This window comes from Zootoca vivipara, chromosome 3 (assembly GCF_963506605.1).
Source record: "Zootoca vivipara chromosome 3, rZooViv1.1, whole genome shotgun sequence".
In the NCBI taxonomy this organism is placed as follows: Eukaryota; Metazoa; Chordata; class Lepidosauria; order Squamata; family Lacertidae; genus Zootoca; species Zootoca vivipara.
Genome location: NC_083278.1, coordinates 105920870 through 105937405, shown reverse-complemented (window position 1 = coordinate 105937405; position 16536 = coordinate 105920870). Strand labels below are relative to the sequence as shown.

General features: G+C 44.8%; 1 protein-coding gene across 2 annotated transcripts in view; it reads right to left on the bottom strand.

Moving 5' to 3' along the window:
- PPP1R21 (protein phosphatase 1 regulatory subunit 21) overlaps positions 1-7065 on the bottom strand; it is a 40954-nt gene extending 33889 nt beyond the window's left edge. Inside the window, exons 1-3 of one of the 2 annotated variants that reach the window (XM_035111081.2) lie at positions 6678-7065; positions 2219-2287; positions 233-379 (exon numbers count right to left, since the gene is read on the bottom strand). In XM_035111081.2, the coding sequence (XP_034966972.1) occupies positions 233-379; positions 2219-2287; positions 6678-6737 (276 nt within the window). In that variant the 5' untranslated portion in view covers positions 6738-7065. The remainder of the gene's footprint in view (positions 1-232; positions 380-2218; positions 2288-6677) is intronic. The other variant, XM_035111080.2, reaches the window with a different exon arrangement.
- Positions 7066-16536: the final 9471 nt, after the last annotated feature.

Genomic DNA, 16536 nt, shown 5'->3' with positions numbered 1-16536 from the left:
CCTGCCTTGCCCTCCTTCAAACTAGCCCTCCAACTGCTGGAGGTGGGTAATTCTGCCATGTCACAGAGCCGGCCGTGCTCCCTGACGCAAACAACTGCTCATGAAGAAACTTAATTTTTGGATCCAAGAGAAAAGCCTGCTACTTCAGGGGGTTATACCTCAACCAACAGAAGGGGGGGAGAATGCTGCTTCACAAAAATACTTGCACAGGTTGATTCAGCTAGGTACCCACCTTATTCTTCTTGCCTTTAGATTCACTTAGGACAAGTTCATCCTGAAGCAGCTCTACCCTCTTTGCCAGCTGTTGGTTTCGAAAGCTCAGGCTGTCCATTTCCTGCTGCAGCTTTCTGAGCGACTGGTCCTTCATTTTCAGTTGTTCCTACATTTGGGAGAAGCAGTTTTGTCACAATAGATTCCAACAAGATTTTCTCTTTCTTCCTTTTTTACAAAGCAGGAAGCTGCCCTAATTTTTTAAAGAAAGAAAGAACACTTCCCATCCCCTGTCTTTACAGAGCATTCAATTCGCAGAGCACTTTCTCCATCCACCAGGATTTGCTTAGGAAAAGATAGAAGGGGATCTATGAGATCTTTAAGTGCTAATCAATTCCTTTCTGTGCTTTAACAACCCTTTTGCACTAACAATAGTAAAAGCAAATTCTTATCTACTCCTTCCATATAAATCTGTAGACCGTATACAGGGAAGAGATTACACACTGTGTTATGGGTTGGGAGAGGCATAGCAGATGCTATTTTCCTTAGCAATACTGGAATAAAAGACTGAAATTCTGAAATGAAAACCCAGCATAAGATTAGTTTAAAAGAGAAATGAATGAATTTGAATTCTTAACTAGTAGCATCTATTTTAAGCAACCTTAGGTATTTTGCTATTGCTATTTTAAGCAAGTCAGAGGTAGGGCATCTGCCTTGCATGCAGAAGGTTCAAGGTTCAAATTCTTGGTGTCCTCATGTAAAGTTGGGGAAAGCTCCCATCTGAAACTCTGGAAAGCCACTGACAGTCAGTGTAGACAATATTGAGCTAGATGGACTAAAGGCCTGGCAAAGTATAAAGCAGCTTCCTATGTTTCTTAATTCCTATGCTCGCTCCTGGGATTTTCCCAACCCTGTTAATCTGCTATTCAAAATAAAAGCAATCTTTTGGGTAAGCATGTTGATTCTGGCTGTACCATATATACACATTCAACCAGGCTGGCAGTACTGCAGGAGAGTTAGGCAGATGTCAAAAAAAAAATTCAGCCCCTCCAGAAGCTTTCTTGCACAGCTTCAGAGAGGGAGGCACATATACCACTTTACGAAAACCAGGTGGTGAACTATTTATCCACCCTTATAGCAGCAAGAGAAAGGAAGAAATACAATATATTTAACTAGGAGGATTGAATGCATTTCGTTCCTTATTCATATACTTATTGGATTTATACCAGCCTTTCCAACGGCACTTTCAATGAAGCTAACAACATTACCATTGCACAAGCCAGTTACAGTAATCTGGTAGAAAAGAGCGATATCCAACAAAGCAATTCCATTAGTGCAAGGGCTTCCATTTGCACAACTTCCACTCCTGGCACGATCTCCCCAAATCTGTTCTGCAGGGTTGGGGAGACCCCCCCAGAACAGATTTAGGGCACAGATAAAGAGGAGGGGCGGGAATTTCTGTTGCACAGCCAATAGTCCTTGCACTAATGGAACTACTTCAGTGAGTACCACCCAGACAAAAGAAATTGTATGATGATTCTTGAAGTAAACTTGGAGAACAGAATTTGGCAACTCCCTTGGGTGCTGTCAGTTAAGAGTTATGTTGATAACAGTCCTGGAAAGCAGACGTGGGATTCTGCCCCTCCCTCTGCATATGACAGTTAGTGGTTCTCTCTCCAGCAGCTGCAGTGGTGGAAAACAGAAGGCTGGCTTTCATTGGCCTCACCCTCACTTCCCAGCAGAGAGGCGTCTTCTGCAGAAGCAGCAGCAACAGATCTCTGTAAGATTCTATCAATACATGTTGTGGTGTGTGTTCTTCAAAAATCCAAGAGATGTTTGACACCTTATAAGTCAACAAAAAACAGCCTGGCCTTTGAATGTATGCTTGACATGGAGCTAGTGCCAACCATGTACAAACAAGGCAGATCTGCACAGAACTGTGTCATGTAAGCAAGCAGCAAATGCCAGAATCAAGCTCATTTTCACTTCATTATTTTAAAAAGCATACCTTCAGTGATGCTGAATTTGCTTGCTCATCCACCACACCCTTTTTCAGTACATGGTTCTGAGCTCGAAGCTGCAAAAGAGAGACAATGAGAAATCATTAACTCAATGATGAAGCAATGAGGTTGCATCGAGGTGATCATTAGCCAGCTGCAAAATCTTGCCTTTCTCTAGGAAAATATGAAGCACACTCAGAGGACCACAGAAAAAGCATAAACGTCATTTATAAGCTCGTAATATAGAATCTAAATTAAATTTTAGACTTGGGCAAGTCAATTTAGCCACCTAATTTTTTCCCCAAGATGCGAAGGGCATTGCCAAGTTGAAAACAGAGAACTTCCAGTGCAAATCTGATTGTGGTTGCTAAAGTACTTTTAGCTACAAAAGGTCTGGAGATATTGGCTCCATTGAGAATTTAATGGCATTGGTTCACAGTGTGTCTCAGTAGCCCAGTGATTTTTGAAGTAGCAGAATCAGCAGCTTTGAGGGTCTATTGGACTCAGAAGTGACAACCCCACAGAACTATCTGCAAACTATGTTCCAGGGAAGGTCTCCACCTCAGCAGAACACATGCTCTCCATGCAGAAGGTCCCATGTTCAATCCCTGCCATCCCCAGGTGGGGCTGGGCAAGTTTCTCTGTCTGAAACCATGAAGAGCCTTTAGCAGTGAGGATAGACAAAACTGAGCTGGACCGACAGGTCATCTGACTTGGAATAGGTCACTTCAGTTGCCTATCAATGGTTCCAAATCCCCAATTAGATGAATAATAGATTGCCTGCTGCAACTGGTCTTTCTCTTCAATATGAAGGTGCAGGGGAATGTTGTGCGGGGTGTGTTCTAAGTTCACATGTAACTATCACAAAATGCAGCAGGCCTGGGCATTGACACACATGGCGCTGACCTGAAAACTAGAAAATGTCCCTAGAATCCCCATCAACACACAGTGTTCTTCAGCAGACATTTAGGAGTTACTCGTTAACAAAGCTGATGTAGGAAACATTCAACGGCAGCAGTACATGGCACTTGCAATGTTTCATTTAAATTACAGTTTTAAAAATCATACCAACATTAAAACAGACTGTCCTTGCTCTTCAAAAAAATCAAACATTTTCTCCTTGGGGGACGGTGGCTGAAAGAGTCCAAATCCCACTTCACGCTTTTCAGAATGGGAGTGCATTTGATAGCCGATTGGGTAGTGTTTCTTTGTGTGCATATTTACACGACTAGGAAAATGAATGTTAGTGCTTATTTTGATAAAATGTTAATGACACTGGTGAACAGGGCATTTAAACAGTAAGTTACTTTCCCAATTGATGTGGCATGCAAAATATACTTTAAGCCATTAGCTGTGTGGTTTCATATTTCCACACTACAACACATAGTGGTGCTTCTTTACGTATACCAGGCATGTCCAACAGGTTGATCGCGATCTACTAGTCAATCATGTGTGTGTCCCTGGTCGATTGCGCCTGTGGGGTCCTTATTGATCCCAAAAAAAGCTCAAAAAGTTAGTCCTCCCCTAAAAAAACAAAAAAGCTCAACAATTATTCCTGGTAATGACAATGGGTAGATCACAGCCAGTTTTTTTATACTGGGAGTAGATCACAGTCTCCTGGAAACTGGACGAGCCTGATCTATAGGATTACCAGCGTATGTTTTGCTCCAAACAGGTTCATCTCTTCTCTTGGCATCCTTCTTGGGAGACCATGGAGGAGTATGCCTTTGGGGGTGAAATCAAAACTCTTCTAACCCATGTTATCTCTTACAGTGATGTCTCCCTATCACTGAATGGCCATAGTAGTCTCATGTACCTAGTAATTAGGTACAGTACTCAGGATATGGGGTCTTGATTCAGGCAAACCTGAGCTCTGTCTTTTTTCATTAGGGACTGTTAGAATCACTGCCATTATCTCTTCCTCTCAGCTGCTGTAGATAGAAGCCTTAAGGCAGAGTTTTCCAAACTGTGTCCGAGATAAGATAAGATATCTTTATTGTCATTGTCCCCTTGCGGGAACAACGAAATTACTCGGTTGCTACATCCACTCAGATAAAGCATTCCGCATAATCCAAAATTACAAAACCTAATTAAAAACAGTAAATATAATACAAAATAACAAGTAAAATTAAGATGACTTCCAAGTCCAGGCTTTCCATTTAAGGCCAAAATCGCTCTAGAGAAGAAACTGTTCCTGAGACCTACATATGTAGGTGTGTAATGTGAACGTTCCTTGTGCTCCTTCCGGGGCTGGAAAGAAGGGGTTAGTTTAACCTCCGGTTTGCTAGCAAAACTGAATTACTGCATCGCGAAACGATGCATGTCTAAAAAGTGTGTCACCAACATGAAAAGTTTGGAAAGCTCTGCCTATAGGAATATATCAGATGTGCTAGGGGAGGGGGGGGGGAGGGAAGACCAACTGAACATCTCACCAACACTAAAGACAGAGAAATTATGAAGGATAGCAATAATTCAGCAGCAGTGTTAAAAAGAAAAAAGAAAAAGTTGTATCTGGACAGGATAATCAAGAGATCCACATTATCTACAGCTGGTAACTTTCAGCACCAATGAGGGCATCACTATACTAATAAGAGACTGTATTACTCGTAAGTGCAAAGAATCAACTTCAAGTTGTTAGCCCTGTGTGCAGGGGACACTCTGTCTCAATATTAATAACAGAAGATGTTGAAAAGACAGGAAAAACAGATGGCACTTCAAAACTAGCACTATTGAAGTATATATACTTCCTCATGACGGAGAATCTCTATCACTACCAAGAGAGACTGGTAGCAGGAAGTATCTCATAACAAGTATTCATATGTGCATGTCTGCATCTCCTGAGAAACTGAACTATGAAAGCATGTGGCGTACCAATAGTGTAGACCTGCTGGTGTGGAATTAACACACGAATGCTGGTGTCAGAATTAGAAGTTGTCAGTCATATTATAAGAGGGAGATTGTTACATCAAATAGCTTCAGCATCAACCCTGTAAGAAGTGCCAGTATCACACATGAGACTTTTTAACACTTCAGACAATGTAAATTTACATCATAAAAACTGGTTAGTTTTTAAGATGCTACAAACCTTTTAAAATGCTTTTTATTAATATTTTCAAGCACACCCCTGCGTATGAAAGTGCCTAAGGATACAGAAATCACTTTGTTGTTGTTTTGCAGGACAAGCATCTGCTTTGTGAAAGGCAACAGCCCCAGCACTGTAGCAGCACTAAGGGCTAGTATGGACAGCTGCTGCATTAATATTCCCTAAGTCCACAAAACAGAAAACAACAGCCACCATCACAGTGAATGTAAGAAAGCAGCTGTGCAGATAGTATACTCTTTATTCAGCATCTAGCTGTCCCCCTGCAAGGAATGCAAAGATCTCAGGAGCCCATCTAATCCAGCATCCTATTCTCACAGTGGCCAACCGAATGCTTATGGAAAACCCACAGGCAGGACCTGAGTGCAACAGTGCTCTGCTCAGTTGCAATTTTCAGCACCTGCTTTTAAGAAACATACTCACCTCCAACAGTGAAGACAAAACATAGCTTTCCTGGCTAGTGGCTATTGACAGCCACATCATCCCTTTAAAAGTGGGGGGGGGGAGAGATGTGCATCTGCCATCCCCCTACCTACACTCTCCCTTCTGCCCTGGGTTAGTCATTGGGATGGGAAAATACCAACAGGCTGGATTTGATCCAGGAACCTTTAATTGCTGACCCCTGACTTCCCCCACCATGTTGATTTGCAGATACACACTCAGGAACCTCTTATACCCTTTTAAAATGTTGGGGGGGTTGGGGGGGTTATTGGGTTGTTGTTTTTATTTTGATTATATATTTTGTGGTTTTATATTTTGATTTTGCTCTGTGAACTGCCCTGAGACCTCCGGGTATAGGGCAGCGGTATATAAATATAATAATAATAATAATAATAATAATAATAACAACAACAATCTGCCATACTATTTGCCCATCTAGCCCAGTACCGCCTGCTACAATGTGCAGGAGCTCTCAAATACCAGCAGCTCCCGTTAATTAAAACAGCCACCTGGAACTGCCAAGGATTGAAGCCGGGCCCTATTGCACGCCAAGCATGTGCGCTGCAACTGAGCCGTGTTCTTTCACCCCCCAAATAAACAAAGGCACAAGTCATAATCTCTGCTTGCCCGAGGTAGCCCAACACTTCCCACGGGAGGAGAGACCTGTCATTCCGCGCCTGTCTCTGCCGGGCTGCAACAGGACTGAGGCAGGGAGGGAAGAAGCGGCGGACCCTGCCTCAGTCCTGGCTGAGCAAGGGCGGAGGCGAGCGGGGTCCGCGATAACTGACCCTGCGGGGCTCCCGTAACCAGCGAAGGGCACCCTTGCGAGGGTCCCCGCAGAATGAAGGGGGCCGAAGGCGACCTGGGGCGGGGGCGTCGCTACGAGGCGGCCTCCGCGTCGAGGGGGCGGCGGCGCGGCCCAATACCTTAGAATACTCCTGAGCCAGCTTCTGGTACTTCCCTTGCAGCTCGGCAGCCGCCGCCATGGCCGCTCACCACAGGCGCGGCTGAGGGACTGGGAAACCCGCTATCCGGAGAGACGCCCCGCCGCAGCCGCTCAGCCCACAGCGGGAGACGCACTTCCGGGTTCGGGCGGAGCTGGCGCGCTGACGTCACTGCGCAGCCTCGGCCTGGCACCCGCCGGTCCGCCATCTTTGATCCCGTACCCTACGAGCGGCGTTTGAAAAGAAGCAGAGAGAAAAAAAAGGGGAGCGGGGCGGGAGGGGGGAAGCAGGCGACGTGAAAGTGCCACTGCCGCAGTAGGCACTGCCGGGTGAGGGGAGCGGGGTTTGAATCATAAACGGCCGCTCCCCGTTTTCTCGTGGACGGCGGCCGGCCAACGGAAGTCGGGGCGGAACATGTGATCCCGAGCGTCCTCTGCGCGCGCGCCGCTACCGTCGCCATAGTAACCGGCGCCCTGGTTGCCGAGCGCGGGGCCGTCTTCCATGGTGGTTCGGCTCAGTGGCTACGGGGTCTCCCCCACGGGCCGCGGCTTCATCGCGGCTATGGACGACGCCTCCCAGAATGCAGCGGGGCGGCGTTGCCATGGCAGCCGTAGATCCTTTTCCCAGGGCTGGGAATACAAAAGGCCGGAGCTGGGGCTTCGCTGGCTGGGCTGATGCCTGGAGGGGAGGTCCTTTTATCCACGGGCTTAGGCTGCGAGCGACCCTTGAATTTGGCGGGCCTTGCTTCCCAGCAGGGAGGGTTAGGATCGCAGTACCTGTCGCACGAATTAGCCTCTCCATAGGGTTGGACAGTGGGCATCTTGAGAGGACACAAACCATAGAATCCTAGAGTTGGGAGGGACTCCTGAGGGTCATCTAGCCCAACCCCCTGCAATGCAGGCATAGGCAGATGTCCCATACGGGTATGGAACCTGCAGCCTTGGCATTATCAGCACCATGCTCTTACCAACTGGGCTATCCAGGCGCTTTATGGGGTCTTTGCTCCTGAGCACAGCATTATTGAGGACAAAGTGGTTTGGGTGGCCCCCGCCAAAGTGATGGCCAACATTTTGGGCGAATGAGGCAAATGCAGTGAGGTGCCAGTGCCTACCGCTATTCTCCCTGCATTCTTTGAGGCAGCGTACCTCTGAATGCCAATTGCTGAGAATGGCAGGGCTGCTATTCTTATTTATTTAAATAATTTATTTAAAATTTATTCTTATTTGCACACTACCATTTCTTGCAAAAAAGCTCAAGGTGATGACCCTTGGGGTCCCTTCCAACAACCTTGTGAGGTAGGTTGCGTTGGTAACTGGCCTAAGATAACCCAATGGGTTTCATGGCCAAGTCGGGATTTGAATCCTGGTCTCTCACTTCATAGTCCCAATGCTAATTCAGTGGTTCTCAAGTTTTTTTGCTCTGGACCGCAATTTCAAAATAAGAATTTGCTCACTCCACACTGAATTTTTAATTGATAAGAAATACATTGGAAAACAAAAAGAAAACTAGCAGTGGTTGATTTATAACGTAGACAACTACTTTTTCATATGATCATGGGGCAACCAAAAAGTATAAAACAATGCCGCTAAAAAAGAAAATGAATCATTCCCAAGATATATATGAGCCTTGTTACATATGTACCTTAAGTATGCATACAAACTCATGAGTGGTGTGAGCTTGCTGTCGCTGGGTAATCTTATTTATAGTAGGTCTAATCAAAACACTCAAATTAGACCTGTGCAAATAAGCCTTCCCCTTCTTTAATTTTTTTCAGAAAATATATTCTGCAAATAATAATAAAATCCTATACAGTACTACACTACACTTAAATGTTTAAATATTTCTTTGATTGTCCTTGAATCTTCCTGCCACACTGGCCATCCTCTCTTGCACAACAGTGTGGTGCACCACTGCTCTAACCATTACACCACACTGGCTCTGCTTTCAGGCTCCCCACAGTGGTTATCCCCTTGGCCACTGTGAGAAAACCAGGATGCTGGACCAGGTAGTCATTTGGCTGGATCCAGGATCAGGAGTGCTCTTCTAATACGGGTGGTCTCCCAATGACCACCCTGCGATTGGCAGACAACAAAGGCTGTGGCAAACAAGGCCCAGGATTAGTGGGGACTGCCAGGGCCCAATGACGTGCCCAAGGGTACCAGGTGCTAACACCTGCCATGCAGTTACCTGACCCTGTCATTGGAAGTGAGGTGGGTGGTGCCCTGGGACAGTCATTTTCGGATGTGGCACCCCAAGTTCCTAAATGATTCCCCCAGGAGGGCTTGCCTGGCATTGCGTTTGATGCCTTTTTGGCACAAGGTGAAAATCTTTTCAGTTGCTCGGGACTTTAGATCTTTTAATCCTGTTTGGTGGTGGATGTTTCATTTGAATATAATTTCAGTGCTGACATCTGTGCTGCACTACTATTATATTCCTAACTTAGAAGCCTCACTACTGCAGCAGAATGCCAAGTACAACAATGGTATGGAGGCAGAGTATGCAGTAGGAGCAACAGTGGTGTAAACCAAAGTATACAAAGTTTTAAAATCCCAGATAGCACAGAAAAAAATATGATAAAATGCATGTATCAACTAAGTCCAGGTCACAATGGGAATTTGAAGCTGCTGTTAGAGGTAGAAAAGGCTTAAACTTTGATAGACATTCCAGAGCTGCCTGTTAATTTTGAACTGTGCCTACAAAAGTTTCTGAAGATTTCAGTCCCTTCTCTGGATGCCAAAACCCAATTAATGTTTTACACATTCCCTGTGAATATACCAAATTGCTCTTTATATTGAAGTTCACTAGGGGGAGCTTTTTGTCTGTGGTTGGAACGTAAGCTCCACTTTTCTGTACTTTCAGAAATACTGTACTGTAAAACAGAAGCTCCCAATTCAACTTGATTGGTTGTGTGACTAAGGCCGAGACTAGACAAGTCACCACTTGTACAATTAGCAATTGTGTGAATGGCTTTTGAAAAGTAAATAGCAGATGTGTTGAGTGGTCTGTGTCTGGATGGGCACCCAAGTGGGGAAAGGGAGGATGGTTCCTCAATGTGGTCTCAGTTTGGACCCAGGCTCCACTTTGCAAGGAAGAAAACCTTTTATTATTTACTTAAAGTATTTCTACACACCCCTTGTCATCTGAAAAAGGTTCACAGAGCAGATTACAGAATTCTTGCTGGATCAGAGCAAGGGTCTATTCCCCGTACATTGTGTATCACCCAGGGCTGAGTGATGTATTGGTACATAGTCCAAAATTGGCAGGAAGTGATTCATAAATGAAACAATAACCAAAACAAAAATCCCCAAATGTCTCTGGAAACTCACAAGAAGGGGTTGACGCTTATGGTCATAGCCTGTATAGTTGTACCTTGGAAGTCAAATGGAATCCATTCCGGAAGTCCGTTCAACTTCCAAAATGTTTGAAAACCAAAGAGCAGCTTCTGATTGGCTGCAGGAATGTTCAGCTTCCAAAAATAGTTCCCAAACCGGAACAGTCACTTCCAGCTTTGCGGCGTTCGGGAGCCAAAACATTCGAGAACTAGGCTGTTTGAAAACCTAGGTACAACTGTAGGTTGTATCTGGCATCTAGTACTCAGTGCTACCTTGATTCTGTAAAGTGAAGGTTCAAGGTTTATTTTTTTAACCCATCCTAGCTTGGGTCCGTCACCAAATTTTACGATTGCAAACATCACAAGTTAATGCACCATGTAATAAGTTCTTCCTTCTGCCCAGTCATGTTCGTTTTCTGGGTTCAGAGAATTTCACTGCAGTTTTCTGTGAACTGGGGAGGGTGTGGGGAGACAACTAGAAATTGTTGGGAAACGGCCATTGTGAGTCATCCAAAGCCAGCAGCTCTAGCTGAACCCAGCCCCACAGAAATCGATGCTGCAATGTTCCAAACAGCTGTTTTGTTTCTGTTATCATAGCAACAGTAAGGCTGAGCAGCAAAATGTACATGCTTTCCCATGACAGTCTTGACAAATCTCTCTTGTAGGGGCAGTGCCTTTTAAATCTCTCCAAACCCAGTTATTCTTTACTTAGAAAACCAGGCCATGCACTTGGATGCATGAGGGGGAGAGCAGAATGTACAGACAGGTGTGTGCTTGGTTACACTTAAAATCCGTAAAATATTGTGATGCTGGTGAAGCATTATGGGCTGCTGGTGTTGCCACAGCAAGATCCCGTGTAAGGCAAATATAACCCTCTGTTCTGCACTTCTCTCCTAAGCTTATTTTAATCCTCCATACTTGCAAAAAAGCACTTTACTAATATGATATTGGGGTCAAATAAACCACATTACATCATTTTAAAATAGAGAGGGAGATGCATTTGACAATGACTCCAGTTTATTGTACATGTGTATGGTTTTCAGATCCTGTAATAACTTGGTTTAAGGCATCTCCCTTTATTCCTGATACGGGCCAAGTTACAATGACTTTTTGTAGCCACTATTCCAATGATATCTGCAAGCACAACCATTTGCTTGCTTGCATTATAAGCAAAGCATACGATCCAACATTTCTCCAGTGAAAATAGCGACGTCCTATTCAATTACTACTACTGCTACTACTACTACTACTACTAATAATAATAATAATAATAGTTGTTCTTGTTCTTGTTGTACTATTTATACCCCACCCATCTAACTGGCTTGTTCCAGCCAGCCAGAGCAGCTGCCAGCATATATAAAACATAGCAAAACATTAAACATTTTAAAAAAACTTCCCTATACAGTGCTGCCTTCAGATGGCTCAGGGATCGGGTAACTCCATGCCCTTCAACACTTATCCGATGAAAACAGGGACATCCTAAGGAGAAGCCGGACATTCCAGGATCAAATCAGAAACTGGGACGGCTTCTATAAATCCAGGACTGTCCCTGGAAAATAGAGGCACTTGGAGGGTCTGTAAATGGCTGCCTTCATCTCTTAGGAAGAAAAGTATATCACTCCCCTTTTGGGAGCAGATCTGGCCTCTGCCAAGTCTTCACTGACAAGGACATTGTAGAGGGCGGAAATGTGTCTCCATACTGAATTTGCCAGGGCATGTATGCAACAGTGGTTTCAGCCTGACTTCCCAGCCCTCCCAATGTAAGGGTAAATATTTCACTAGTGTACATTATTTAAATACAGAGCAAATGTTCTAATCCTCCCCGAAACCATTTCTTCAATAACAACAACATATCCACAAACAGCCCTCCCAGAAACCACTCTAGGTACGATGAATCTTGGCTCTTCTAGAGTTAAACCCTTTAAAATTAGGTCTTGCCGAAAGCTGGCTCAGTTGCCTAGCAACTGCAGCATGGGATGCTACTGTCATTCACGGGGTACTTCCCCTAGAGAGTCAACCTTCTGCTCACACAAAGCAGGTTATGATTGGGTGGAGATGACATCATACTGCTTGACAAGAGCTCCAAAAAATTTTCTTTTACAAAGAAAGGCAACTACTTTTGAAACAGGTTCCAGGGGAAATTCCCAAGGAAGGACCTTGCAGATTCCTAAGGCAGTTTTTCCAGGGCAAAGGAGACCCACAGATAGTCCTCCAAGCTTCGCTCTCTCTCTCTCTGGTCAGAAGAAGTACAAAGGGCTTCTGCAAGCCATAGACCCCACCAGGCAAAATGGTGCTGCCTCTCCCCACCCCAAGCCTTATTTACCTGGATGGACTCCAGAGATGTGAGGAGAAGCAGCATCAGCAGCAGAAAGGGCTCACAAGAGCTCAGCAAGATCTTGCTGGAAATGGCCACAGGGACACTGTCCCTGAGGATTCCGCCGCCTGAGGCAACTGCCCCAGACCACCTCATGGGCCGGCCAGCCCTGATTTCAGCACACACACAATGGAGAAACTAATGGAGGATACGGCTCTCATGGTTGGAGGCAATATCTTCCTGAAATTCAGTTGCTGCAAACCATGGGAGGAGTGTTAGTGTGCTTGGGTCCTGCTTGGTGTGGTGTAGTGGTTAAGAGCGGTAGACTTGTAATCTGGTGAACCAGGTTCGCTTCTCCGCTCCTCCACATGCAGCTCTGGGTGACCTTGGGCTAGTCACACTTCTTTGAAGTCTCTCAGCCCCACCCACCTTACAGAGTGTTTGCTGTGGAGGAGGAAGGGAAAGGAGAATGTTAGCCGCTTTGAGACTCCTTCGGGTAGTGATAAAGCGGGATATCGAATCCAAACTCGTCCTCTTCTTCTTCTTCTTCTTCCTCTTCTTCTTCTTCTTCTTCTTCTTCTTCTTCTTCTTCTTCTTCTTCTTCTTCTTCTTCTTCTTCTTCTTCTTCTTCTTCTTCTTCTTCTTCTTGCAGACTTTCCAAAGGTATCTAGTTGGCCACTCTGAGAGCAAGACCATAGACCAGATGAATCGTTGGCCTGATCCAGAAAGCTCTTATGTTCTTACTAGGCACCTCTTGACTTTGACATGGCTAAAAGGTAGCATTCTGCACAGATGTTAAGAGTCACATCTCTTCTTGTTCACTTCCTTTTCCCATGTTTGCCTCTGACTCCCGGCATACAGACCTTGGAAGTATACTTACGATGGAATGTGGTGGTCTGGCTGAAAAAAAACGACCCCCACTTCCGCTCTAAAGAGGAACAACTATCTTGTGATGCAACAATAAAACTGCGGGCACGTTTGCAAAGCAAAGCAGGGTCCGGTAGGGTTTCAAATTGGAGGAGGGAACCACGCATTGAGATTCCTGCATTGCAGGGGGTTGGCATACTTCCGTGTGTGACTGAGGATTTACACTAGAATTGTACTGTTCTGGGACAAGCAGATGGCAAGACCATTGAAGGGCAGGGAGCTGCCTGTTCCTTGACTAAGTGGAGATACCAGCATCAGCAGTGGTTTCAGCCTTGATCCCAATGTCATCAGCAAGCACACCAGCCCACATGCTTCCTTGAAGTTAAGCAGATGGCTGCCCCTCCCCTTTTCCTGAGAGGTTTTGAGAACTGAGAGCTAAGGGTTCAGACTGTCTCGCCAGAGTGGTGCATGCTCTAGTTATCTCCCGCTTGGACTACTGCAATGCGCTCTACATGGGGCTATCTTTGAAGGTGACCCGGAAACTACAACTAATCCAGAATGTAGCAGCTAGACTGGTGACTGGGAGCGGCTGCTGAGACCACATAACACCGGTCTTGAAAGATCTACATTGGCTCCCAGTACGTTTCCGAGCACAGTTCAAAGTGTTGGTGCTGACCTTTAAAGCCCTAAATGGCCTCGGTCCAGTATACATGAAGGAGCGTCTCCACCCCCATCGTTCTGAGGTCCAGTTCCGAGGGCCTTCTGGCGGTTCCCTCGTTGCGAGAAGCCAAGTTGCAGGGAACCAGGCAGAGGGCCTTCTCGGTGGTGGCGCCCACCCTGTGGAACGCCCTCCCATCAGATGTCAAAGAGAAAAACAGCTACCAGATTTTTAGAAGACATCTGAAGGCAGCCCTGTTCAGGGAGGCTTTTAATGTTTAATAGATTATTTTATTTCATTTTTCTGTTGGAAGCCGCCCAGAGTGGCTGGGGAAGCCCAGCCAGATGGGTGGGGTATAAATAATAATAATAATAATAATTATTATTATTATTATTATTATTATTATTTGTTCCAACGAAAAGGAGAATTAGGCAGAGGCGCATGGGAAAGAGAACTTTCTCTGAGCCTCTGCCTGATAAACAATGGACAGGCAAGGGGTTCCCCTTAGTTAATCGCTCCCTCGCTTAAATTTCTATCCTGCCTTCCATCCATCCATCCTGGAACCCAAAGCAGAAACCTCCTGCATTGCAGGTTGGACAAGATGTCCCTTGGGGGCCTCTTCCATCTCTGTGATCATATGATTCTGTGGTTCCCAGGACTCCCAGTCCCACACCATGGCCTAGTACAGTGGTACCTTGGAAGTTGAACGGAATCCATTCCGAAAGTCCGTTCAACTTCCAAAACGTTTGGAAACCAAGGTGCAGCTTCCTGCAGGCAAGCTCCTGCAGCCAATCGGAAGCCATAGAGGACGTTTGGGTTCCAAAAAACATTTGCAAACCGGAACAATCACTTTTGCGGCATTCAGGAGCCAAAACGTTCGAGTTGCAAGGCGTTCGTCAACCAAGGTATGACTGTAAATCAAAACGAGCAGCAAAGTGTCAAATATGCAGAATTAACAGGAACGAGTCTTCAAAAGTAGAAAGCTCTGCAATCTTGTCTATCCACAGTGTTATTTTAACTAGAAAAAGAGGTGCTGGAACTCACCATGAAAAACCTCCCTTGTTCTCTTGTAATGGCACCCACAAAATACATCACTCAAGAATGTTATAAAACAAAGTTTATTTTGAAATACTTTTATCATAATGAATTGCATCTCTTTGGTAAAAATAAACTCCATAAACATTTCAATTAATAGAGGTTAGCATACAAAAACTAAAATATCTGTAAAATTGTCTTTAAACCAGGCAAGCTACTCAACTGGGCTCAAGGTATAAAGGGGTTAGAACGGTGTTTTTAATCTACTGGCAGAGTTTTATTCTAAGTAAATTCTAAGAAAACAGGTGAATGGGGATCATTAGAAAGAACTCCAAGTTACTTTGATCCGAAAGCATTCATACAATTTCCACCTCTTCAATAAATAATAGTTACAATGAATTGGCAATTGTAAAGGGTTTCATATATCACTGTAAGATGGCAACATAATACTTTTTAAATTATGCACTTTTAAGTCTGGGGGGAAATGTACATTTCTAAAAACAGAGCTTTTATTGGCACTGGCAGTTAAGCTGTGGAGAATGCGATTTCCCCCCCAATAAATGGCAGGTACAATATTTTAAAAAATACTCTACTCTTCTTTTTCAATAAATATTTTGACTACACCATTATTAGCATGGCGGGGCATTCTTTGCTGTAACCAAAGCGCTTGATTTAGCCAAACAAAGAAGCTGCAAAAACCATACAAGTTCAAAAAGTTGGGCTTTTTTTTTTCTTTCTAGAAAGGATTGCCTGCAATTCTCCTGGAAGCTATAATTTAAGCACTGGAATATGAAAGAGCTAAAGATTTGCACAGCACAGCCGGCAGTTGTTATCTCAAGTAGGGGCGACCCTCTTCCAGAAACCTCTCCAGGGCAATCTTTAGCGGAACGTTTAACATCTCCCCCCTGCTGCTGCTGATTTGAACTCATTTACAAAGTTTAAAAAGCATGAAGGGGGGGGGGGAAGCAACCCGAAACTCCCCAAACCTATTGAACATCAGAACTATACTTGTACACTTGGCACGGAGTTGCCACGGCCAATGGCATTGCCTGTGAACTCCTCACCCCCAAATCATTATGCCACACAAATTTCCCTACTAGTGGCAACAAGGCAGTGGAGTCCAACAGAAGAGTGAGTGGTCCCATACATTGCATGGGAGTAGCTGAAATTGGGAGGCTCCTTTCACACAAACAGCCGGGTGCCACCCCTACTAACACACCATCAACGTACATCTTCATGTATGCTGCCATCGTCACTGTCAACGCTTTCGTGTCCCCACCGGGTAGCAGCTCTTTTCTCCCAAAAGATCTTGCCAATGCTGAACCACAAGATCTACCTGCTCCTGCCCTTACAGTGGCAACCAAACAAAACAAAACAAAACAAAAGGTTTCGTCCATCCTTTTGACTTGATAGGGCTAGATTAGCCTGTCTTATGAACTGACCAATAACAACAACAAAACAACAACAACAATAATAATAATAGCAACAATAAAAAAATCAAGGGTAATTAAAAGCTGAGCTACATGGACAGAAATAGTATATGGCACCATCATTCAGGGACTGCACACTGCAGAACATAAGGGGCGGGGGTGGCAGGATTTATTAATGACCTCTGCACAAACTCCCTGCATGCAGA